We start from the raw sequence: 26,605 nt of genomic DNA, 5'->3' as shown, positions 1-26,605 counted from the left end.
GTGTCCCTGCACTCATCCATCTGTGGATACTTGAGTTGCTTTTTACATTGCTATGAACATGCGTGTACAAGCCCCTGTATTTTTAAAACAATGTGGTTTAAAAAATGGTTTTCAGCATACACCCATTGTTATAAGTGGCCTGTGACTCTGTCCAAGATAGTTTTAAAAAATTATGTCCTTTAAATTGGGAACCAAGGCCTTTCACTGTCTTCATGAGCAGCAGTTGCATGTTATGCCCAGGCACCCGTGGTGACTTCGTCTGAGTGGAGGCAATTGCAGCGCCTGGCACTGATGTCTCTCCCAATGCACCTGGGCGACTGTGCGCGCTCCCTGCCTGGCTGACTGAGGTGTGACTAATGGTTTCTCTCTTCTCGTACCCTGCCCTCCCCGCCTGTGCCCTGTCCCTGTCCCTCCTCTCCACCCCTGCCCCTCCTCTCTGCCTTCTTTTTGCTGGCGCCTCCCGCTCTCCAGTGCGACCAAGACCAGTGCATTCAGAGCACCAAATTCGTTTTGCAGGCCGCGGCCACGCCCCTGCTGCAGAGTGAACCTAGCCTCACTAGCGACGAGCTGCACCTCCCCGGGAAGCCCGGCCTGGGCACGCCCTGCGCCAGCCTCACTCTGGGCCCGCCCACGCCGCCCGCCTCCATGCCCAACCTAGCCGAGGCCGCGCTCGCAGACGTGATGCCCCGAAAAGACGAGCACATGGGCCACCAGTTCCTGACGCCTGATGAGGCGCCCTCGCCCCCCAGACTGCTGGCGGCGGGCAGCCCCCTGGCACACAGCCGCACCATGCACGTGCTGGGCCTGGCCAGCCAGGACTCCCTGCACGAGGACTCCGTGCGCGGCCTGGTGAAGCTCAGCTCCGTGTGACCCACGTGGCCCTGGGCCAGAGGGCACCAGAGGCTCCTCCACGAGCAGCAGGAGTGAGCAGAGGGGTGTGCCCCACGGCGACTTTCCCAGCCACTGCCACAGTGGAGATGACGGCCCCAGGTCTGGGATACAGAGACCACTTAGAATGGCACAGGGCAGCCGGCCCTGGATGCTGAGAGCCTGGTTTCATTTGAACTTGCTTCCCCAACCTGAGTGCTTTGACAACAATGAAAATAGAGAAATGGCTGCTTTCTTATGATGGGCCTGGGGACGGGGACCCTCCAGGGGTGGAATTGGAGTGCATCTGCCGCCCTTGTGATAGACACATGGAAGGCTTCTGACGCTTATGGCCTGACTGCAATTGCACTTACGTGTTATGCTACTAATATTTGAAACAGACATGCCATTCCATTTGTTAATTAAAAACAAAAATCCTAAAGGGAAGAGCCGAGCAGGTGTGGATCTGCATGCCATGCTGCCGTCTGTGTTAAGTGGTGTTGCTGTTTCCAAGGAAGTGCTGCTTCCTCTCTTTTTTTAATTTTGTGAATTTTTTAGTGCTGTTTTGTTGGAAGACAGTGCAACGAACTGAGACTCATGGACAGTGTCATCACTCAGCTTATTGGGCTGAGGCGTCTGTGGAGAGGGGGCACCGGGGCTGCAGAGGGCAGCTGGGGTCCACCGTGTCGGGGGTCATTTCACCTGCCTGGCCGCCCCATGAGTTCGTGTGTTGAGGTATTGCGTGAGGCCCCAGCACGGTCTTCACCTCCACGTGTGATGAAACTTCCCGTGGACAGCCAATAAAATCACATCCTCTGTTATTTTGGATCTGCGTAGTTATCCTTAATAACATAAATGAAAACAAAATCATCCAGATGGAGAGAGCTTTTCTTGAAATATCCCTAGTGAGGAATGGTCCCTGAACAAGTACATCTTTGAACTGGGAGATATTTATAGAATGATTTCTTAGATAAAAGGTGAGCTTTCCATCATTATTTTTCTTTATCTCTTTTTGATGCCATCTTAGTGGAATTGGCTTTAGGTTTGCTGTTTGCCGAGCAGCAGTTAATCAGAAGTAGGTGGGGCAGGCGACACTCAGGGTGAAGGGGTCTGTTGGGTGTCTTCTGGGCTTCCTTCTGTGTTAACGTGTCTCTGAATCCCAGAAGTGCAACTTGAGGTCCTTGTAAATGAGGAGGAGAAATCGGCTTACAGTTTGGGCTGAGCTCATGTAGGTTGTCATCCTTCCCTAGACACTAATCAGAATGAAATTAAGAAAATGACCACTTTGTTCACTTTCATTGATCACCTGGAAGGGAAGGAGCTGGCTCTGGACTTAGGGAGTGTGTCACTATGGAGGCGGCCGCAGGGGACACGGCACCTCCTCTCCCGACTTCTTTCCAGATGATAAATCTAACTGCTAAGGCTACTCAAGTTCAAAGCCATGCCCTTGCTCCTTAGAACCATATGAAAGACAACACGCATTGACCATTGATACAGGAAACCCCAAATGTTTTGCATTTATGGAAAAAGGCTATTTCTCCTGAGAAAGAGTTGCTATTTTATCTAAAAGAAAAGGAAAGAAGATAGGAAAAAGAAAAGCACACGTTTTATTTGGAATGAAGGTAATTCACGCCAAAAGGCCTGCAGAGTTCTTGCTGTGTGAGATCTTCGAGCCATCTTTATTTTTCACACTGCATGCACGTATAGAAAATGGAATAGGTCCATTCTATGTAGTCATCTTCAATTTTCTGGACCACCTAACTACTTGTACCTGCCTGCAATTTGCAACTAATGGGGCAGTGCCCTCCTTACAACTCACAGGTATCCTCCTTGCCCACACTACCTGTGAGCCCAAAGTGGCAGCCCCACAAAGGAGCTTCCACAACTTCCCAAACCATCTCTGCTCCTTGCTCCCTTCCACCTGCTCCCCAGAGGCCCCAGGAAAGAGTTGGCCCTGATGAGAAGGGTGCTCCCTGGGTGACCACAAATCCGGCTCAGCTCTCATTCTGGTCCCACGTGTGGCCCAGTCCATTCCCACCTCCCTCCCCTGGAAGGCAAGGCCATGACCTTCAGAGGCCCCGCTTCTAACACTTCCTTTCAGTGGTTGCTGCTGTGCTGTGACCAGCCCTTCTTCTCACCTCATTATGAAAAAATCCCAGAAGCCAGGATCACGACTCACTTGTCTTCACATAATGAATGTTTACTTAATATTTATTATCAATTTCCCCACCTCCAACCCTGTCCCTGGCACACACTTGGCTTCATTTATCCAGTAGGGGATTGGGAATTTTAGTGAAATGAATCCAGGCTTTTCAGGGTCAAGAGGGAGATTAACTTGAATGGGCCAATTTGCTAGATAATTAATGGCTTAAAAACCAAAACCAGAGAGAAGCCCAAGCTCTGTCCTCTGTGGCTTGAAAAAGTAATCCAGCATCAGAGGAATAAGCGATGATACCGCCAGGGGTGCCCACTTCTGGGCAGGAGGGATGGTCGGAGGGGTGGCTCACCCGGTGAGGTGATGACTCTGCATTTCCCGCAAACATATGTGACATGTACATAAATATATATACTTATGTTTATAAATATCGAATGGTTCCAGCTAGCTGTGGCTGAGAAGACCTTGGTGTTTCTAAACTCTTTCAGTGTGTTAGCGATTAATTACTTGCTAGCTATAAAAAGTAAAATAAATATTTTACCATGCTATTAAAGCGTGGAGACCATTATCAAACACACACAAACACGCACTCATTCTGCTGTTTGAAAATCCATCTGCGTTCATTCTACCAGGAGTGCCCGGGGGACCACAGGCTTCCCAGCACGTGAAGGCTGAACCAAGCCTGAGTGCCCTGGTCCCCAGCAAGCAGGACACACTGCTGGAAGGTGGCAGACAGCCTATATCCGAGAGGGCATGGCAGCCTGTCACTCTGTTCTGCAGAAATTGGCCCAGCAATTGCATTGTGCCCAGTTGAAAGATGCTCATTCCAGCTTTCGAATGTGATGATTTCAGCCTGTGAGGACGATGCCATATCCCCACACTAAGCCAGCAAAATGCCAAATTGCTGTCTGGCCCAGAATGGCACAAGGGAGGAGTCTTTTCAGAGCTCTACCCCACCCCTAAGCTTACTGCAACCTTCACCTGTTGTGTCCAGGATTGCTGGCTGGGGTTCCAAGTGAGGAGCAAACCCATTTTATGAGCCATGTTCCTGTGGGGACCTGATGGGCTGGGCCCTCTGTAGCTTTGAAAGCTCCTAAGCTCTGTACACCCTGGGCCTGGGTCTTCGTGCCTGACTCAACAGCAAGAAAAATGAACTTGCCACAACTGGCAGTAGGTGTCCTTGGCACAGGGGCTTGTGATGGTATTGCCCAGGAAATTCTGGATCCAGAACTGGGCACAGCCTGATGGGCTACTCCCCGAGGGTCTCAGGTGTCTGCCCACCCTCCTACCCCGCAGCAAACGCTTCTCTATCACCTGACTTCTCCCTTCGGACCTCAGCCCACAACCATCCTCCTCATGCCGGAACCAACTGCTGCTCAGCCTCGGCTCAGGGTTTTGAGTTCACTGGAAGGGATCATGGGTTTGCATTAATATTATGAGGAATCTTCCCAGAGGGAACTGCCCTCCATTCATCCACAAGAATACACTGTTTAGTCCATTTAGTTCTTGACCAGGTAAGAAGAGAATAAAGGAGAACAACTATTAGATACTCTTCTAATGAATGCCTTACTACTGTTTTGAAGCTGAGCCGAAATCAAATTGATGTTTACATTTTCTATCACGTACATAGGAGCTGTGGAGTCTAGCATTTTCTTGTCCAAAAGAGAGAGACTTTCAAAAGAATTCATATTCCTCCTGGTCCTTCCACCCATTCTGGAGGTCTGTGTGTGGCACTGTATGCCATTTTCCAAGGTACCTCATTTTAAAAAAACCTGCCTCTCATTTGTTCCCTTAAAACATCTCTCTCTCTCTCTCTCTCTCTCAAAACTAAGTTATTGAAATATTAAGCGATCTGAAGCGTCTTTTTTTCCAAATAAATGTCAAAGATGGTAATAGTTTGTAAATCATTAAATCCTCTGTCCTTCTGCCCGTTGTCCATGGTCCTGATAATAGAGCCAAGATGGATTTTCACATGTAAGTGGCTAGTCCATTAATCCAGCCATTAAAAATAGTTAGGAGATTGAAGATTAGATGGTTTCTGGAGCAACAGAATTTGCAGCTGCCGCAAAACTAGATAAATGGCCACAACTGGAGTTATTTTTTGATCTCATAAACCCCAGGAATTACATACAGAATGGATTGAAAAGCAAACGAGCGTCATGTGCTGTTGCAGAGACTTTTCTACCCAGCAAGTGTTGAATTTTTAAAAGAAACTTGATATTGGTGTTGAAGATATAAAGGAACAACTCTCACTTGCCCTCGATGTTTTCAGATGCCTAGTGAAACTGAGAGGACACATGGCATATCCAAGGAGACGTGTTTTCTATGTTCTGTATGAATAGAGATGGTTTTAGCCTGCAATTAAAAAAAACACACACACACAGGTGAAGCCTTGCTAACCTTTTCCCCAGAGCATTATGAGTTGATATTTCACAGTCAAATGTTTGCCATGAAGAACAAAAATGTATTTTAAACTCTTGGTGAATTCAAAGCCCTAAATCCAAACAATGGTGAACACATGAACATAACATTTCATGTTTTCAGAGATATGTATACTTATTTAAGTGCCTTTCATGTTTTAATCAATGTTTGCAGAATTTATCTTAAACCTGAACCCAATTGAAAAAGCATTTTCCTCCTTCAATAAATACTAATGGCATAAAATGTAAATTTTAGTCTTTATAACGTAGATATCATCTTGGTCAACAACATGTAGGGAAGGGTGAAATCCACTTGCCCTCAATGAATATGCACGGTGTGGACACCCATCTGTATAAATGGAGTGTGAGTTTTCTCACCACAGACATCCAGATTGGTTTCCTCAGCTATGGTTCTCAACTGTTTCATTTCTACTTAGAGCAATGCAGAAATTTAAAGCCCCTAATCCAGCATGTTCTATATGCCACCTTTAAACATACACGCACACACCAGCCTCACCAGATAGGAATTGTGTTTGGCTACTCATAACAAAATCCCCCAAATAATAGCAGCTTAGGAAAAGAAATATCTTTTCCGTTATGCAAAGCAAGTGCAGAGGTAAGGCAATCTAGGGGCATTGTGGTGGCTCTACAGTGTTGTCAATGTCCTGCCTTCCTTCTCTCTGTTCTGCCATTCCTAGCATTGGCTTTCATCCTCAAGGTCACTTCATGGTCACAATATAGCTGCTACAGCACCAACTATCAAAGCCATATCCTTACGTTTTGTATTAAGTACATATGAGCTGCACATATGAGTCTAGCATGTTCTTGTCCAAAAGAGAGAGACTTTCAAATGAATTTCTATTCCTCCTGGTCCCCACCACCTATTCTAGAGGTCTGTGTGTCATTGTATGCTGAAAGGAGAAATGGGGAGGAGCAAAATGGGTGCAGACGCTTAGGACTGCTCCCTTTAAAGAGCATTCTCAGAAACCCCAACCTATGATTTTTCCACGATCAAAGTTGAGTCACGTAACCACTGAGGAGGGTGGGAAGCATGGCGTTTTAGCTGGGCACATTCCTGCTCCAAATAATACTGGAGTTCTGTTGGTAAGGAAGAAGGGGGAAATGAGCGTTCACTAGATAATCACAATGGAAAACTACATCTCCTCCCTCAGTGCAAAAGAGCGACCCTCAGCTAGAGTTCTGTCATCCTTCTGTCCACCAAAAAGCTCTGCCTCATCCATCTACTGTTCTCTCCTCCATCCATCTACTGTTCTCTCCCTTTAGAGAGCATTCCTGCCTGCTGAAGTAGGCTTGACCCCATCTCCTGCATGACCCAGGACGCAGCGCCATCTCTCCTCCAGGACCCAGGACCCAGGACCCAGTTCTTTTATTATCTTTTGAATCTTCAGTTTATTCCTACCAGTTGTTTCTGTAGGCCACCATACCATACTGCTACTTTGAAAACAATCAACAAAAAAATTCGCCCTCCTTGTCTCTCTGTTCCTCTTTAAGCACTCATTCCTCTCACTGCCAAATGTTCCAAGAGTGGCCTGTCCTCCTGTCTTCCATTTCCTTACTTCCCACTCTCTGGCAGCTTCCCTTCACAGCATGCTTCTGAAATGTGCTCTCCATGATCTCCAGTGGCAAATTCTTTGACCTGGCTCCATTCTCTTTAACGTCCCTGAAGCCTCTGAGCTGGCTGAGCACTCGGTGCCCCTGGATCCATGTGGCTGGCGGTATTGCAGGAGGCAGACAAGCATGCAGCTGGATGTGTCTTCTGCTTCTGTGCAATGCTGTCTCCTTTTGGCCTCAGTGATGCTGCTGTCTTTATTCCAGCTGGCCTCTGCTTGCAACCTGCCTCCTTCTCACATCCCACAAATGAGGACATATGACAAGGTTCGTTTCCCTGCCCTTTGACCTTTGCTCTCTCCCTCCACTCCCCTGCAGAGACTTCACCACTCCACTGCCTTCTACTCCTGCCCCTTCTGCAGACAACTCTCCAGCACCCATTGCCCTCCCAAGCACTAGCCCCACAGCTGAACCATCTGCTTGCTAGGCAGAAGGTGGTTTAGCCAGGAATCTAGCTCCAGCGTGCCTCAGCTAGCACTGTAACCTCAGGCAGGTCACAGAGCCCGTGGGCCTTACTTTCCTTGCCCCCAAATGTGACCGCTTCTGGGCTCAGCATGTTATGATTGGCTCCGTGTTCCCACTTACATATCCCATCACTGCCCCAACCCCAAAGGCTTGAGACTGGACTCAACATCTTTCTCCCCAAACCAGCCTTTATTGTATTTGAAGCTTCTCCAGGAGAGCCCGAGGCTTACAACTCTGGAGAGACCTTTGACTTCCCTGCTCTGCAGATCCGATCTTCCTCTATAGGATCCACCAAATCTGTCATTCTTCTTCACTTTTCTGCCATCTTCACCATCTAACCCAAAATGTTATGATGGCTGCGAAGAGCTCTCCTCCTGCCCAGTTTCCCTGTTCCTCCCCATCCCATACAACTCAGGCACCTGTCTTCCCAGCCACTGCCAGGCCCGTGTCAGATCCCAGGTGTTAGACCATCCACAGTTCCTTCTTCCCCATTTGCCCCTCAGACCAGCATCTAGAGCCTCCATAATCCAGCCCCAAATGATTTCTGTTTTTCTTTTCCCTTCTCCCCATTTCCCTCTCTGGCAATTCAGCCTCCTCCATCTCCGGCAGAACCCGCCAGGTGCTTCCCACCCTCCACATCTCCCTCTGCCCCTCCCTGCCTCTCTCTGCTTGTCAAAGTCCTTCCTGCCTTCCCGTGACCAACACATTTCATAGGAGCTCAGGGGCCCCTCTCCTCTGAATTCCTATAACACTTGCTCCATCACATAATTCTTTAAAATTGGGATATAATTCACATACCATGAGGTTAGTCCTTTAAAAATGTACAATTCTATGTTTTTAGTATAATCACAAGGTTGTGCAAACATCACCAGTAACCCAGAACATTTCCAGCACACATTTAATACTTTTTCTAGACCACTTACTTTAATTTCTGTCTTCATGTGAATGTCCTGACTCCCAGTAACGCCTGAGAGCACCATGATGGCGCAAGGGCTTTTGCTGTGGCATAGGGCCAGGCAGGGTCCTGCACCCCTGGCGTCCATCAGTGCTCAAGAAGGGGGAGGTGGAGGTGACGAGGATAACAGAGACAACGTCTAAGGAACTGAGGACCCAAACTCCCCCAGGGACCTTGTCCTGACACCTAAGGGCCTCAGAGAAAAGCCCCCTTCCCTTTCACTCCCCTGTATGTCCAACTGTGAGGAAAAGCAGCTGCTGTGACCAAGTCCCCGTGTGGAGTTCAGCTGAGCCAGGAGCCACTGCTTCTCAGTGCTAACGAGAACTTCTCACTCACCTTTGCAAACCAGCTGACATTCTCTGTCCCTTCTTGTGGATAATTTGGGATAAAATTGGGGTCTTAAGTCAATTAAGATTTCATGTAATTCTGATAGAAAAACAGAATAATGGAACTTTAAAATATATATATCATCAAGCCAGGTGCAGTTGCTCATGCCTGTAATCCCAGCACTTTGGGAGGTGGGCAGATCACCTGAGGTCAGGAGTTCGAGACCAGCCTGGCCAACATGGTGAAACCCCATCTCTACTAAAAATTCAAAAATTAGCTGGACATGATGGCGGACACCTGTAGTCCCAGCTACTTGGGAGGCTGGGGCAAGAGAATCACTTGAACCTGGGAGGCAGAGGTTGCAGTGAGCAGAGACCTAGTCTAAAGATTGAAATTTGTTTGTTTGTTTTTTGAGACGGAGTTTCGCTTTTGTCATCCAGGCTAAACTGCAATGGCAAAGTCTCAACTGCAACCTCCACCTCCTGCATTCAAGCGATTCTCCTGCCTCAGCCTCCCAACTAGCTGGGACTGAAATTTAACTAGTTGGCTCAGTCTGGCAGCTGTGCTAGAAAACACACTTTCTGGAGATAATGAGGACAGATGGCTTCAGAGGCCACCAAGCGTTGTTTCCAACCCATCTTCTCATGGAAATGCTGAACAGGGTTCGCCATGTGCCTGGGTAACAGCCGAAGGCCGGCAGAGCTGAGGCCATGGCGAGGCCCTGTCGGCTGGCGCTCTGCTGCATAACAGGACTCCTGGTGCCTTGCCCCGCAGCTGTCCTCCTCAGAGCCAGATGAACGTTGACTTTCGGCAATAAAACCCAATCCCAGAACATGATGGGCAATGACTATGCATGTCAATGTGAAGGGCCTTTTTACGAAGCACAGAACCCACCTCCGATTCACCTGCGACACTGCTGTGGATGTCTCTGCCTGTCCCCCGCTTCTCAAGGCACCCCTCCCTTCTGTAACACACAGGGCATCAACTAGGAATCTCATGAAGAGGAGCTGGTCACCTCTGGATGTGTTGGCTCCCCTGTGACGGCACTTCCTCCTGACCAATGAGGTTCTCAGGAACTGACACATGAGCTTCCAGCTGATGTGGCTGACCTCAGGTTTTTTGGGTATTTTTGTTTTTGTTTTTGAGACGGAGTCATGCTCTGTCACCCAGGCTGGAGTGCAGTGGTGCGATATCAGCTCATTGCAACCTCCGCCTCCCAGGTTCAAGCGATTCTCCTGCCTCAGCCTCCCAAGTAGCTGGGACTACAGGCACACACCACCAAGCCCAGATAATTTTTTGTATTTTTAGTAGAGACAGGGTTTCACCATGTTGGCCAAGATGGTCTCCATCTCCTGATCTTGTGATCCGTCCACCTCGGCCTCACAAAGTGCTGGGATTACAGACGTGAGCCGCCGCGCCCGGCCAGCTGAGCTGTATTTAAATTCCACATTATGAGAAAGAAGGGGCTGGCGTTCATTTCCACCAAACACCCTTATCACTTCCTCCTGAGCAGCCTCTGCTCTGAGGGGCCTCCTGCAGGCCCTGCTTCAACACCCTCACCCACCAGGAAGGACACCAGTCACTTGGAACTGTTTAGGGGGATGGTGCTTTTTCTAAGAGGGGAGCAGAGGAGTTTTTTTCTTTTCTTTCTTTTTTTAACAGAATCTACTTCCTTTTTTGTAACCCATGGTAACGAGCTGAACTACAGTCAATGCTCAGCATTTTATATAAAAGCCAATGAGTGCCCAGACAACCCACGAGAAGACATCAGACATTATTTTCCTCTAGCCTGGATGCCGAGGCGGTTAGTAGCAGCAAGCGAGGATGAGGGTGCCTTGGAGCAGACGCAGGGAGCCGTAAAGCCAGGACCATGCCCTCAAGTCACGCTAGACTGAACAATGTCCTCGGGGGGCGGGCACAGGCCACCCTGAGAATCCCACATGGAGAGTTGCTGCTGACTCACAGGCCTGGGCTGCCCCTGACACCACGATGGGAAGGATAGGCAGTGGAGCCCTCACATGAATATCTCGGGTTTTTGACATTTTTTATTCTAAGAAATAACAGGAGAAAACTCCCTGCTTAGGAGAGTCACAGAAAGAGCACAATGACTTCAGCACATGCTCATGAGCTGTAGACCCAGCCCAGCCTGCCCTGGGAAGCAGGTTCGTGTTTGTTGGCTCACCCTGCCTCTGGATGCACACACAGGAATCTTGTTCAAGGTCCCTCCAGTGGCAGGAAATCACTTTAAAGACCACCTAATGACCAGTGATGATGAGGGTTATAAAACATTCTATTACAAAGACACATGCACATGTATGTTTATTGCAACACTGTTCACAATAGCAAAGACTTGGAACCAACCCAAATGCCCATCAATGATAGACTGGACAAAGGAAATGTGGCGCATATACACCATGGAATACTATGCAGCCATAAAAAAGGATGAGTTCGTGTCCTTTGCAGGGACATGGATGAAGCTGGAAACCATCATTCTCAGCAAACTAACACAAGAACAGAAAACCAAACACCACATGCTCTCACTCATAAGTGGGTGTGGAATAATGAGAACACATGGACACAGGGAGGGGCACACCGGGGCCTATCAGGGGAGGAGGGGGTTAGGGGAGGGATAGCAGGGCGTGGGGGATTGGGGAGGGATAGCATTAGGAGAAATACCTAATGTAGATGACAGGGGGATGGATGCAGCAAAACACCATGGCACGTGTACACCTATGTAACAATCCTGCATGACCTGCACATGGACCCCAGAACTTAAAGTATAATTTAAAAATAAATAAATAAATAAATATAATGTAAAAAGGAAAAAATAAAAAGACCATCTCACTGGGTCTCCCACCTCAGATCCATGCCCTCGGCGGGTCACAAAGCCAGTGTAGCGTGCACAAACCACTGTCTTCTTTCTAGGTGGAAGGGGTGAGAACAGAAGGATGAGAACAGGAAGCGCCAAACTGCTTTGCCTGGAATGAGGAGAAACACTTCCTGGGTCATGATGGAGATCTCTTTTCTTATCATGGTCAAAAAGAAAACCTGAAAAACTGTTCAGTTCACCCATTCCCACCCCAACTTACCAAAGAGAACCCTGGAAACCAGAGGGACGAGAGGTCGTATTGAAGGTGACAGAGGTGGCCAGGACACCACAGAGGCGGCACAGAGTGGAAGTCAGCCCTTCTCAAACCATGAGTGATAACAGTATTTACTTTTTAAAAACATTCCTCTTCATTGCACATTAGTACTTCTGTAAAATATCATTTTTTAATTACTGGAATTTTTTCTTTTTTTAGACAGAGCCTTGCTCTGTTGCCAGGCTGGAGTGCAGTGGTGTGATCTTGGCTCACTGCGACCTCTGCCTCCCAGGTTGAAGCGATTCCCCTGCCTCAGCCTCTGGAATAGCTGGTACTACAGGCACGCGCCACAACACCCAGCTAATTTTTGTATTTTTAGTAGAGACAGGGTTTCACCATGTTGGCCAGGATAGTCTCGATCTCTTGACCTTGTGATCTGCTTGCCTCAGCCTCCCAAAGTACTGGGATTACAGGCATGAGTCATCCATACCTGGCCTGGAAAAAATTTTTAAATAAAGACAAGCCCCACCATTTCATTATTAGATGTGTTAGCCATATTCTGTCAAATTGCTGTAGCTGTTTCTAAACGCAGATCCCATCTTCTGTACTTATCTCATCAGGGACTAGGAGCAAACAGTTGTGGCCTGGTGCTACCTGGTGCTGCCTGGTGCTGCCGGGGGCTGCCGGGGTGCTACCTGGTGCTGCCTGGTGCTGCCTGGTGCTACCTGGTGCTGCCTGGTGCTGCCTGGTGATGCCTGGGGCTGCCGGGGGCTGCCGGGGTGCTGCCGGGTGCTGCCTGGGGCTGCCGGGTGCTGCCTGGTGCTACCTGGGGCTGCCGGGGGCTGCCTGGGGCTGCCGGGTGCTGCCTGGGGCTGCCTGGGGCTGCCTGGTGCTGCCTGGTGCTGCCGGGTGCTGCCAGGTGCTGCCTGGTGCTGGGCCACAGGGGCTTTGAGGAGCCTCATGTGCAGTGGGGGATTAACCTTGTCCTTAGAGAGGTCTGGCTTCTGTCCTCTGCTACTGGGAGGTCATTGTTAAGCCCTTGCAACTGTCTCCCTGGGAAGAGTCCCTCTGCTTACCTGGGGGTTTGGCCCGGCCAGGCAGTCTGTGCTGACCATGTGGGTTATGGCTCCAAGGATCAGCTTGGTCTCTGGAGGGGCTACAGGCCCAGGCCAGCGGTGGAGATAGCCCATGTGTCCACATGACCCACCCCAATGAAAACTCCAGGCTTGAAGGCTTGGGCGACCTTCCCTGGTTGGCACTATTCCATGCCTGCTGCCTCATCGTTACAGGCAGAGATGGGCCCTGTCCACACAGCCCCTCTGGGAGAAGGCAGCCAGAGGCTCTGCCCCAGGCATCTCAGACTCCACCTCTCGTGCCTCTTGCTTTGCTGGACTTTTATGTGGATCCTTCCACTGAAACAGAACTGCATTTAGAAAGGCTCCTTTGAGTTCTGTGAGTCCTTCTAGCCAATTATCGAACTGAGGGCAGTGGTGGGAGCCCCAACCTTACAGTGGATGTCAGAATCGAGAGGCCTTGTGGACTCCTGAACTTTGCACCCTGGTGCAGGCAGCTGCTCCCAAACTGTGCTCTGAGGGTCCCTGAATGATTCCCCAAATCTGTGATCTCTCCTACCCACAAGCCAGAGCCCCAGACATGCCGTGGTGCAGACACTGAAGGCCTTGCTCATAGACCAAGGTGTTATCTGAGGATCACAGGAGTCACAAGGCATTACAATTTTAGCACCCTTTTTTAAAAAGTGACATTAACCAGCAAAAAAGCAAGAAGCAGGCCAGGCACGGTGGCTCACACCTGTAATCCCAGCACTGGGAGGCTGAGGTGGGCGGATCATGAGGTCAAGAGATCAAGACCATACTGGCCAACACAGTGAAACCCCGTCTCTACTAAAATACAAAACTTAGCTGGGCATGGTGGCACACATCTGCAGTCCCAGCTACTCGGTAGGCTGAGGCAGAATTGCTTGAACCCAGGAGGCGGAGGTTGCAGTGAGCCAAGATTGCGCCACTGTGCTCCAGCCCGGCGCCTGGCAACAGAACAAGACACTGTCTCAAAAAAAAAGGCAAGAAGCAGAGGGCACGTAGCTCTTAGTAGGAAAATGAAGACGAGCTGGCAGGACAAATCACTAAACAGAAAGCGAACACCCTTAAGTGCCAATATAGACCTAGACCAATGTGTTAGCTTAAAAAAAGAGAGAGAAAAAAGAAAACATTACTTATACTTTGGTTTGCTCTTAACCCTGGCAAGTTTACCATACTTAGAAATATTAAAAATTAGGAGTAATAAAGAGAGTTGTTTGGGATTTTTCCTCCTAATTTTCTTGAGAAAATGATAAACTCCTTAGCTAAAGAAATACATTGTTGCTGAAAAAGGTCAAGAGGTGTTGCAGTCTTCAGCAATTTCAGATGCCAACTGAGAGGAAGAAGCCGAGGTGCCCCTCAGCCTGGGCTGGGGGAGGGAGGCGGTCCTGCAGCCTGCTGGGTATGGGGGCCACACGTCCATTCTCTTAACGCCACTTCTTGAGAATCACCCTTGTTTTCTCATTGTCTGAAGACACGGCAGCTTGCCTGGTGGTGAACTGAGGGCTAAGCCACACTCATGGAGGAAGCCTCAGAATCCTGCGGCTGTGCACACCCAGGAGACCCGTGTGGACACTGGTGTGGCTCCCCTTGCATAAGGAACTGTTTCTGACTCAGGCTCTTCAGGATCTGAAAATTACTGTCGTGAAGGTCACATGCCAACAACAAGAAACCAGGGACATCCTGTAGGTGATGAACAGGCAGTGAGGCAGGACCGCAGGGGGCATCTTCAGAACTCCCCACATGACAAGGAAGCAGCGTCCGTGGGCCCCGATCTCCATAACTCTCTGCTTCTCCCACCTCCGCTGTGCCCAAGCCTGTTGGCAGCAGGGCAGAGGCGATATCTCCAACATCCTTTAAAGCAGCAGGTCTCAAATGTTAGGGGCATGAGAATCACCAGGAGGACTGAAGAGAACACAGGGCACTGGGCCCACCCACAGAGTTTCTGATTCATAGGTCTGGGATGAGGACTGAGAATGTAAATTTCTGATACGTTTCCAGGTGAAATCGATGGCACTGGTCTGGGACCATACTTTGGGAACCACTGCTATAAAGAGTGGCAGGTTGGTCTATTTCTGTTGACAAGGAAAGAGACGCCAGGTAGTCAGAGTGATGGAGTCCCAGCCGGGCACAGTGGCTCACACCTGTAATCCCAGCACTTTGGAAGGCTGAGGCAGGCGGATCATGAGGTCAGGAGTTTGAGACCAGCCCGGCCAATACAGTGAAACCCCATCTCTACTAAAAATACGAAAATTACCTGGATGTGGTGGCGGGGGCCTGTAATCTCAGCTGCTCAGGAGGCTGTGGCAGGAGAATCGCTTGAACCCAGGAAGCAGAGGTTGCAGTGAGCCAAGATCACGCCACTGCACTCTAGCCTGGGCAACAGAGTGAGACTCTGTCTCAGAAAAACAAACAAACGAAAAAAAAGAGTGATGGAGTCCCTGGGAAGAGGAGGAAGACAAGGGAGATGGATGCCAAGGCCACTTACATCCACCACCACATGAGAGCTTTACACCCAGGCTGTGTGACTGTTGGTCTAGGTTCCTTACCATGGGGAAACCAAACAGGAGGCAGACTCCACTTCTCTCTCTGTAAATGGGTACTGAGTAACACAGCAGGCCACGTGTTGGCCAGGTGCTAAGAATCCACAGGTGAACCTGACCGAGTCCCAGACTCCTGACTCCTCAGAGAGCTGTAACAGCCTTCAAATTATAAAGCCACTGGTCAGCAGATAACCCGACAGTGGCCAGTTGGTACTCGGGCAGCAGTCAGCCCATCAGCAATGCTGGGCACACAGGATTTACACTGATGATGTATGCACTGTGCCCCACGTGTGCCTGGAAGGATGGACAGCACAGTCACAGACAGTCATCCTTACAGGATTCACAACTGGTACCCCTCGATTCTCTGCTGTGCCACCACCCTCCACTCACTGAGTCTGGGGCCCCTCTTGGGGATCCTGGCACAGCCCAGAAAATAGAAGCTGATTCTTACCTGGAGCTGCTAGTAGGCTTTTGTGAAACCAGAGCAGAGACAGTAACCGGAAGAGAAAAGCCCTTTTGAGTCGGGGTATAAATAAAGACCTGGAAGGATACCAGCAGCCAGTTTCCTTCCACCACCTGGAGAAGAGCTGAGAATTCTGTCTGGACTGAGGGAAGGAGATTTTCCAACAGCAGACGGCGACCAGAGAGGGAAGCCTGCCCGCTTCCAAGGGTTTTGGAGGAATCCAAGAGTGGAGGGACTGAGACTGTGCCTCCTGGGTTCAGTCTGAGGACACGGCTTGTCTCCCCACTAGCAGGAGCGCAGCTGGTGGAAACCAAGGCAGCCCAGATTTGAAAACAGGCACTTTGTCTTGAATCAAGAAACAGAGGGAGCCCCATCACCAGATCCCAGCCGCTCAGTCCAAAGCCCCAGACAGGCAGAGAAAGGGCAGCCGGATGTGTCCTGTGCCTGGAGCCTCGCCCAGAGTATACAAATTAGGAAAAGGGTGCTCACAACAGTTCCTTCCTTCTCTTGGGGAAATGTCCTAATAGAATGATTTTGGTAAGAGGACAGCACTTCGCTGCCATAGGCACAGAACATTCCAAGCCACTGCGCAGATCCATGACATCTACTGTGTGTGCAGCACCTGGGCACTGTGGGGGTCCCTTCTCCACAGAGGCCACCAAGCAGAAGGTGACCAAGTGCTAAGGCGTCTTCCCAGAGGGACCCTGGCAAACACCACACCCAGCCCAGGGTGAGAGGGAAGCTTTAACTCGTCTAAGGAAATGGCTGCCTTATACAAGGTTACCTAGAAACGCCTACACTAATGCTTCCTGCACAGCAAGGAGATGGGGACTCGGGGCTGGAAATCAAGTAGTTCTCAAAAGCAAGCTTTTTCTCACCCACATGTGTCATTGTCACACTTATAATTGCCATAGAGAGTCACTTGGTCCCTGCATGGAATGGCTACCTCAGTAGTCTGTGGGGCCATCCCAAGGCCAAAGCAGCTGCTGCCCACATCTCCAGCCTCTGTGCCTTACATGCACCCCCCACCTTCTCCTGGGCCCTGGAACCCCCTTCCCAGTGCCATGTGCTCATGCCCTCAGCCCAAGTTACTGTCCCTCCTGAGCGCCCTCCAGCCCCTTGCCTTGCTTTCTGACTCTTCATGGCATTTCTGCTTGCTGATACTGTGTTATACACAATGTTGAAGTTGTTTACATTCTGTCTTCCCTAATAGAATGTATAACTTCCATTTGAAAACAGGGGCTTTGTCTTCAATCCGTGGGGATATTTCCCAGTGCCTCCAGCACTACCTGGTGCATAGGAGATGCTCAGTGTTTACGGAATGGATGAAGATCTTTATTTACAGGAAACGACATTGCCGCGAGCTGGCCGCCCCCTGCCGTCCTTCAGAGGCTGTTTGCTGTTCTTGTCCTGCCAGCCTTGGCTTCAACTTGAGAACCCATCAGGGTGTCATTTCCCTACCGAGCTCCACCCAGTTCAAGAAATACCAATATCCTGAGTTTGTGGGAAGGCTCTGACTTTTTTCTCGTTTATGAGTTTTTTTAAGCACAGTCGTCATAATTGCTTGGGCTTAATGGGGTGTAAATGCTGCTAGCTAGTTTGAGTTCTTAAAAAAGAGGAGGAGGAGGAGGAAGAACAGAAGGAGGAGGAGGAAGGAGGAGGAAGGAGGAAGAAGAAGAGGGAGAGGAGGAGGAGGAGGAAGGAGGAAGAAGAAGAAGGAGAGGAGGAGGAGGAGGGGGAGGAGGAGGAGGAGGAAGGAGGAGGAGGAGGAGGAAGGAGGAAGAAGAAGAAGGAGAAGAGGAGGAGGAGGGGGAGGAGGAGGAGGAGGGGGAGGAGGAGGAGGAGGGGGAAGAAGGAGAAGGAGGAGGAGGAGAAACAGCAGCAGCAGCCACCAGTGGGAGAATGAAAAGAAACGGCTGTCTTCCATTTCCATTTTGAAGCAGGAGGAGCTTGCCATCATCACCGCCGCCCAACAAGTGGAAATATTGAGCAGACGATTCACGAGGTGCTGAGCAGACTGCAGTTACCATGGAGTCGGAGCGGTGGCAGACGGTTGCCGTCTGTCCAGGATTCAGGGGTGGTGACAGCACGGGAGGCTAGCTCTGCGCTCGGGAGCCCTTCTACCCCCACACCCTCCTTGACTTCTGCCACTGGGCTAAGGCCCTTTCATGACTCATTGTCCACTGGCACTCAAGTCAAGGACAGGGGAATAAATAACCTTAAATCAGCCTTTTATTTTATTTTATTTTATTTTACTCTATTTCTGAAACAGGATATTGTTCTGTCACCCAGGCTGGAGTGCAGTGGCGCAATCTCAGCTCACTGCAGCCTTGACCTCCCAGGTTGAAGTGATCCTCCCGCCTCAGCCTCCCAGGGTGCTGGGACGGCAGGCACACACCACCACACCTGGCTAATTTTTGTATTTTTTGTAGAGACAGGGTTTCGCCGTGTTGCCCAGGCTGACCATGAACTCCTGAGCTCAAGCAATCTATCCACCTCAGCCTCCCAAAGTGCTGGGATTACAGGCAAGAGCCACCATGCCCAGCCCAAATCTGCCTTTTAAAAGAGCACGGCGGCAGCTGTGGTCCCAGCTCTGAGGAGTAAGGAGAAAAGGCTGACATTTTCCCTAAAAGGGTATTTGGGATAATCCCTGGCTAGACCAGAAGCTCTCTCCAGGCAGGAATCTGCGCTCCATAAACATCTGCAGAATGCAAAGGTGTGAATGAGCCTCCCCATCTGCAGACCCCCACCTGCCACCCCACCCTTCCTTGTCACTCCGTCCCGTCTGTCCTCCCCGCTGACCAGTGGTCCTCCTGAAAAGCAAACCCAGTCATGTCTCGTCCCTGATTAATCCCTGATCCCTTGTTCTCAAACCCTAGACTCCAATGACCCTGAAATGCAGCTTTTCCCCTGTGTCTGCACACATCCATCCCGTCTGCCTGGAACTGCGTGTCCCCTCCCTGCCCCCTCCCCTATTCATGTCTCCCAGGCCTTTGATGATTCCAGCCTCCAACCTCCTGAGAGGCTCGTGGGCCATCTCCTCACTGCCTCCCAGTCCAGCCTCCCTGACCCTGTGGGGTGGGGACCCCTTCCGAGTCTCTGCTCCATGGAAATACAGCGCTCTCCTCCCGCGCCCTCTCAGTGTCAACCCATTCACCTGTCCTCCTCCAGTAGCCTCTGGGATCTTTGAGAATAGAAAGAGTATCTTTTATCTGAGAATCTCCCATTCCTGGCACACAGTAGCCATTCAAAAAGTATTTTTTTTAAAATCAGTAAGTGAATGACAAATGTATGAGTTGGTTCTGTTACACTTTTCATTGACTCAAGATTATAGAACTCCAACATCCAAAGTCCGTACTTGAAATAATGGCCAAAATATAATTATGAAGAAACACTGGTCTCCATGCACCTATTTGAACGGCTGAAATCCAAAACGCCAACAACACCAGTACTGGTGAGGGCATGGAGCAACAGGAATTCCCATCCACTGCTGGTGGGAATGCAAAATGGTACTGCCACTTCGGAAGACAGTGTGTCAGTTTCCTACAAGATGAAACATGTTCTTACCATATGATTCAGCAATCGCGCTCCTTGGTGTTTACCCAAATGAACTGAAAACTTCTGTCCACACAAAAACCTGCACACAGACGTTTATAGCAGCTTTGTTCATAATTGGCAAAACCAAGATGTCCTTCTGTAGGTGAATGGATAAATAAACCGTGCTACAACTAGATGATGAGAATATTCAGTGCTAAAAAGAAATGAGCTTCCAAGCCATGAAAAGACATGGAGGAAACTTACACGCATAGTACTGAGTGAAAGAAGCCCATCCAAAAAGCTACCTACTGTGTGATTCCAACTATAGAACATTCTGGAAAAGGCAAAATGAGGGCAACAGTAAAAAGATCAGTGGTTGCCAGGGGTTGTAGGGACAGGGGTGAATAGGCAGGCACAGAGGAATTCTAGGGCAGTGAAACCACTCTGCATGACACTGCAGTGGTATACACATGTCATACATTTATATAACACCAAGAGCGAACCCTGATATAAACCATGGACTTTGGGCAATAATGACGTGTCCATGCAGGGTCATCAGTGTAACAAATAATACTTGGTGCAGGATGGTGATGGCGGGGGAGGCTGTGCATGAGTCCCGGCAGAGGATGTTTGGGGATTCTCTGTGCTTTCCACTCCCTTTTGTTCTAAACTGAAAACTGCTCTAAAAAATCAAGTATTTTAATTTAACAACAAGAAACACTGGCCGCATCTTCAAGAAAGTAATGATATGACATTAATATATATACACAAAGGAAGAATTGTGATACCAACTAAGGACATTCCCACGTGCCTCACCCATGAAAAGCCACAAGAGCGACTGTCCCATCGGATGGCCTGGCACCAATCCTGGCCCTCGGGTAGCCCTGGCAGGCTCTCTTACCCACAGATTAGGCCCCCCTTGTTAGTGCCCATGCCTGTCTGCAGACAGGGCTGTTGGGATGGGATGTTAAAGTCCGTCGCAAGTGTGAGCTGGCAGTCAGGAAAATCAGTTCAGGACATCCTGGCTGGGGCTATTTTAGGCGCAGTATCAGTGGCTTAGTTTCCTTTGCAGAGTAAAAGCCCTATTTAGGGCTGCACACATCCCACTGGTTTGGAAGGACTTCAGGGGATCTTAAGAGAAAATGTGTTTGAAAAATACAGGATGTGTTCTACTGCTTAACCGGGAAGAAGTAAATATACCAGAGGCTTAATGGCTTGATGCCCTCTGTGTATGATCTGCCTCAAGACTGAGCAAGGAAAGGAGGGCCTTCCTGCCCTGCGCGTCTCCTTAGAACAGCTTTCCTAGAACCTCTGCAGCTAACAAAATACAATCTCTCTTATAAACGACTGGATTTTCCTTGAGCCCCAGGTAGAGCATCTTCCTGCCTGTGGTGCTGTGTTCCTCCCATCATGTCCTGTGGTTTCTGCCTCTCAGGAGCCCTATATTCATATTCACTAGCAGCCTGCAAATGCTGAGGGACATTTATTCTGTGGTCTTCAACTGCCAACTCTAAAAGATGATACGGGGGTTGTGCAGGGTAACTGGAAAGTTGGAGTGAAGAAACTGGACCTTGGAAAGGTTTATCATGATTCCAGTAAATCCCACTGGGCTAATCCCATGCCAAGGGTATGCAGAACTGAGGCGAACAACATGGGCTTTCAAAGCAGGGGCCAAGAAGACAACTGGAGACATGGAAAAATGAGAAAGGAGCCAGAAGTGCAGGGCTAAGCCCCATGTTCGCCGGAATTCGGAATTCCTCTCTCCAGTGAGATGTCAGATAAATAACATTTGTCAGGACTTCAATTAGGACTTGTTTGGTTGCAAGAGACAGAAACCCAACTCGAAGCAGCTTAAGCAAAATAAGAGGGTTCACTGCTTCACAGGGATAATCTATCATCAGACCCAGCTTGGTCCAAGGCCCCACCTATGTTGTAAGGACTCCTCTCTCTCCACATGTCAGCATGCGTTCCTCCTGGCTGGCATCCCATTCAGATGGTCTCAGCCTTCAGAATGACAAAAAAAGGCACCAACAGCTCCAGGCTTTTGTCCTCCCAGGTAAGCAACCCCAGTGAAGGACAGGAGAGTTCCTCCCTCCGTGCGCCAAGTCCTGCAACCCAATCTCACGAGACCTGCTTGGGTCACCTGCCCAGCCCGGAACCCATCCATGGAGCTCAGAGGATGCCAGGAGATCTGCTGCTTCAGACCTAAGCACCCCCCACCTGCTGCAGAGTGAGGAGTCAGCCCCTCAAACCTCATGGAGCGAGAGTGGGACAGGGCTGGCTGCCAGTGGAAAGTTAGAGTGGACTGGTGGTGGGGAACAGAGCTGTGGTCCAGTGCACTTCCCTTGGGCACAGCGGCCTTGGTGTGATGCTTGCAAGTACAGGGGTCAGGCAATGTCACTGCGTGGCCATCTAACAAGGGCTGGCAAAGGCCGAGGCAAAGAACAGGGGCTTTCAAAGCAGGTGCCAAACCCCGGGCCTGGCACAGCCATCCTGTGCAGCTCCCTGGCTCCCACGCAGTCAGCCACAGGGCTCCTTCTGCCTCTGCAAAGCTCTCCAGCCTGTGCCCCCTTCCCACGCCCACCCCCACCTGAGTCAGCCCATGGGTACTGGCATGAGCTTTCTCAGCTGCAGTGACAGCAACACCACCTCAGCCACTCAACACAACACAATCACGCCTCTGTCAGCTCTCCTGAAATCTGAGCTGGCCTGTGACTTGCTTTGCCCAGCACGACGTGACAGGCTAGGTTTCCATTGGCAACCACAACAGTCAGTTTCCACTAACCCTGTACTATAATTTTAATGAATGAGAAAGTTAAACATTAAAGAACTGGAGGAACTGGTGTCTGAGTATGAGGGCTGGAACGTGAAAACAAAATTCAGACCCTGCCTGGGTTTTCTCCGACCCTAAAGTCTGATCAAATAATAATGGCATTTTTATATATGCACCTCATACCAGGACCCACTCAAGATAAAGAAAGTTTCCAAAACTCTAGAGAAAGCTTTCTAGACCCTACACCCTTATTAAAGATTAGATCTAGGCTGGGCGTGGTGGCTCAACCTGTAGCCCAGCACTTTGGGAGGCCGAGGTGCACGGATCTTCTGAGGTCAGGAGTTTGAGACCAGCCTGATCAACATGGAGAAAACTCATCTCTACTAAAAATACAAAAATTAGCCACGTGCCTGTAATTCCAGCTACTCGGGAGGCTGAGATAGGAGAATGGCTTAAGCCCAGGAGGCAGAGGTCGCAGGGAGCCAAGATCGCGTCACTGCATTCCAATCTGGAAGACAGAGTGAGACTCTATCTCAAAAAAAAAAAAAAAGATGAGATATAGATTGAATGAAACACTCCTGTTTGGATATAGATTGAACTGGTTTGGCCAGATTACTGGTCTGAGCGGTATCAGCTGATCCATCAAGCGCAGGGTCTGCAAAATATCTCAAGCACTGATCTTCGGTTTTACAATACCGATGTTATCCCCAGGAGCAATTTGGGGAGGTTCAGACTCTTGGAGCTAGAGGCTGCGTGGCCCCTAAACTGTAATTTCTAATCTTGTAGGTAATTTCTTAGTCCTGCAAAGGCAGACTGGTCCCCAGGCAAGAAGGGGGTCTTTTCAGGAAAGGGATGTTGTCAATTTGTTCCAGAGTCAAACCATGAACTGAATTCCTTCCCAAAGTTAGTACAGCCTACGCCCAGGAATAAACAAAAACAGCTTAAAACTTAGAAGCAAGATGGAGTCAGTCAGGTCTGATTTATTTCACTGTCATAATTTCCTCAGTTATAATTTTACAAAGGTGGATTCAGAAATAATTAAGTCATTTTCTAAGGAATTGGAATCCATAGAAGGGTGTCTGGGTTTAAATGAGACGTTGTAGAGACCAAGGTTCTTATTATGTAGTTGAAGCTCCAGGTAGCAGGATTCAGAGAGAATCGATGGTAAATGTCTCTTATCAGACCTAAGAAGGTGCCAGATTATTAATCTCTCCTGGATCAGGAAAAGACCTGGAAAGAGAAGGGGATTCTCTAGAGAATGCAGACTTTCCCTATAAGAGGTAGCTTTGCAGAGCCATTTCAAAGTACATCAAAAAGGCCAGGTGCGGTGGCTCACGCCTGTCATCCCAGCACTTTAGGAGGCTTAGGCACGACTGCTTGAGTCCAGGAGTTTGAAACCAACCTGGGCAACATAGCAAGACCCTGTCTCTATAAAAATAAATAAAGAAATAAAAATAAAATATGTCAAAGAAATATATTTTTGGGGATAAAATACTTTGATTTCTTCCAGGGCCTGCCATCTGTCGTGTGATGCTGTACTAAGAGTTACGTTGGAATTTGGTATCTTATTGCTACAGTCTATCAGACTTAAGATCTCTGTTTTAATGTGAATGCTTGTCAGTGGTGCCTGAATTCCAAAGGGAGGAGGGCATAAAGTGGCATATCTGACCTCGGCCTCATGACCTGAACTAATTTTCCAGGTTGACTTTGCAATTTCCTTGGCTGAGAAGACAGATCCATTTAGTTGGTTGTGGGGCTTTTAATTTTATTTTTGGTGCACACAGGAGACAGGGCACACCCGATTGGTCGGGATGCATGGGAGTGGGTGAGGTGTGAACAAGAGCCTTTATTGTGCCTTCTGTAGGAAGGTGTGGGCCGGGCAGTGGCAGCAGGCTGAGGGCTGGACAGTGAATAACTGCAGCACGCTGCGGGCATAGCGGCTGTCCCTAGCTGTCTGGTACCCTGCCCTGAGATGATAAGGGCAGGTGGATGGTTGGGGTGGGGCCCAGATCATGACAGCCAATGAAGGAGGTGGTTGGGGTGGGGATGCTGGATGAGTTCCTTTTAATAACAAGGCACACCCTGGGTGGGTTGTTTACCATCTCCAGGAATTGGTCAGCTCTGGAAGAGGCTATCTCCCCAGGGTCAGTGAGACCCTGGGTGCCGAAGCATCAGAGAGACGTGGGAGAAACAGCTCCTCTCCTCCCTGTGACATGGAGCCACGCAGGCAACCAGGACAGAGCCTTTCCTGGGGCTATTGAATATGCCAAATCTGGTTCATCAAGAGACATCCCAGGAGGACTCCATTATGCCCTGCACATAAAAGGCAACACAGCAGCATGTCACTAAAGACATCTCCAACTCTGCTGCCACCCGGCAACATGAGGACCACGTACTCAACAGGTATGGGGCCGACGCACAGACACACAATGGTAGGTGAGGAATACCTTCACGGCTTTCACAGCTTCTCTACATGCCTTAGTTTTAGGCAAATCAGAATGGAGTCGCAGAAGAATAGTGAATGCTTAAGCTATAGATAACTAAAAAGTGAGCAGGTCTTGAACACTATAGTGCATTATTGCTATACAATTTCTAGGGGAAAAATACCCAAAACTACCGCAGCAATTACAGCCAGGGTGTCTGACCTTTCCACCTACTTGGTGTGAACCCAAATATCTGAGACGAGTCTCAGTCAACTGACAAAGTTTATTTTGCCAAAGTTAAGGACATGCCCGTGACACAGCCTTGCTAGGGCCGGCAACATGTACCCAAGGGGGTCCGGGTACAGCTTGCTTTACACATTTTAGGGAGACATAATACCTCAATCAATATATATAAGATTGACATTGATTCGATCTGGGTGGGACAACTTGAAGTGGGGGGGGAGCTTTGAACTTTATTTTTGGTTTACATAGGATTGTTTTCTTTATTTTCTCCCCATGGGTCCTATGGGATCTATGATGAATATTAAGTATTTTATGCTCCGATTTTCTTATCAATCAAGGACATGAATATCCGTTGATCTCAGCTTCTGTTCATTAGTGATAAGCAGTGTTTCCATGATGACTCTGTTTAATTCTAGCCAAAAGCAAAGGAACATGATGTGTTGGTTAGCCTGTGCGGCATCACTGCAGGCTGATGGGTGACAGTTCACAAACTTTTGCAATATGCTAAAAATAGGCCACGAAACCCGGTGGACTCACCCTGTTACCAGTGGAAGGTGTCGGAGCTACTGACAGTGAATCCATACACATCTGCACCAACCTCAGTTCTTGCCTCCTCAGAAGAAAGAATTCGACTGAGGGGCTCAAGGCAGAAAAAGAGACCGAGGCAAGTCTCAGAGCAGGAAAGAAAGTAAGTACACTTACTTGGAAGAGTCTCCAGCTGGCAACTTGAAGAGCAAGTGTGGCGTTTAACCTCGATGCGAGGACTTTGCAGGCTGGCCCACCTCCGGCGTCTTGCAGCCCTTTCCCATAATTCCTCCCTTAGGGTGGGCCGCCCACCTGCACGGCACTGTCCCCACGCGGGAAGTGAGCATGCGCAGTGGGCTTAGGCGGTTGTACGCGGCCACTTCCCTTGTTCCGCGGACGCCCCGGAAGGTCGTGCTCCACCATTTTGTCTCTTGACATGCATGCCTGAGCTCAAGTAGGCCAATACCTGAGATTTTATTGGAAGCCCTTGTTGCTTCTCCCTGGTACCTGCATTAAATTAACACTTTAATGTTAACAGCTGTGGATGTGCAGGAGATTGTCTCTCCCTGGGGCCGGCTGCTGAATTACCACTTTTAGAAGGGCAGTGTGATCACCGTGGCGCCATCACCTGGCATTTCTGCTGGGTAGGGGAGAGCCCTCTCCTGTCCTGCTCATGTCTGTCTGACTGCCTGCAACAGACCCCAGTGACACCTGAGAGTCAGGATGTGTGCTTTGGAACAATGGACCACAGCTACAAAAACTCAGAGCAGTTGAACCCAAGTACCGTCTGCCAGCTCCATCAGAGTAAAGATAACGCGCAATGTAACCGCCCAATGGGCTCTTCTTGCCTGCTGCCCAGAGAGAGCTGATTTATTAAGGCAGAGGAATTGCAATGGAGAAAGAGTTTAATTCACACAGGGCCAATTGAAGGGGAGACTGGACTCTTACTATTACTCAAATCAGTCTCCCCAAGAATCGAGGGGCTAGGGTTTTTCAGGGGTAGTTTGTGGAAAGGGTGGGGGTGGCTAGGCAATGGGTGCTTGCTGCCCATTGGTTGGGGGTGCAATCAGAGGATTATGGGAAATGGTCCTCCTGTGAGCTGA

General features: G+C 49.4%; 1 protein-coding gene across 4 annotated transcripts in view; it reads left to right on the top strand.

Annotated features, from left to right (window-relative positions):
* The window catches only part of ZDHHC14 (zinc finger DHHC-type palmitoyltransferase 14), a 300,608-nt gene extending 298,920 nt beyond the window's left edge, over positions 1-1,688 (top strand). For 2 of the 4 annotated variants that reach the window (XM_032253217.1, XM_032253216.1), the window contains exon 9: positions 517-1,688. In XM_032253217.1, coding sequence (XP_032109108.1) covers positions 517-870 — 354 coding nt within the window. In that variant the 3' untranslated portion in view covers positions 871-1,688. Of the gene's footprint in view, positions 1-471 lie in introns of all 4 variants that reach the window. The other 2 variants (XM_032253214.1, XM_032253215.1) reach the window with 1 other exon arrangement.
* The last annotated feature ends 24,917 nt before the right edge of the window (positions 1,689-26,605 follow it).

The sequence above is a fragment of the Sapajus apella genome, unplaced genomic scaffold, assembly GCF_009761245.1.
Source record: "Sapajus apella isolate SASKATOON/1434 unplaced genomic scaffold, GSC_monkey_1.0 scaffold82, whole genome shotgun sequence".
In the NCBI taxonomy this organism is placed as follows: Eukaryota; Metazoa; Chordata; class Mammalia; order Primates; family Cebidae; genus Sapajus; species Sapajus apella.
This window is presented reverse-complemented; position numbering and strand designations above follow the sequence as displayed.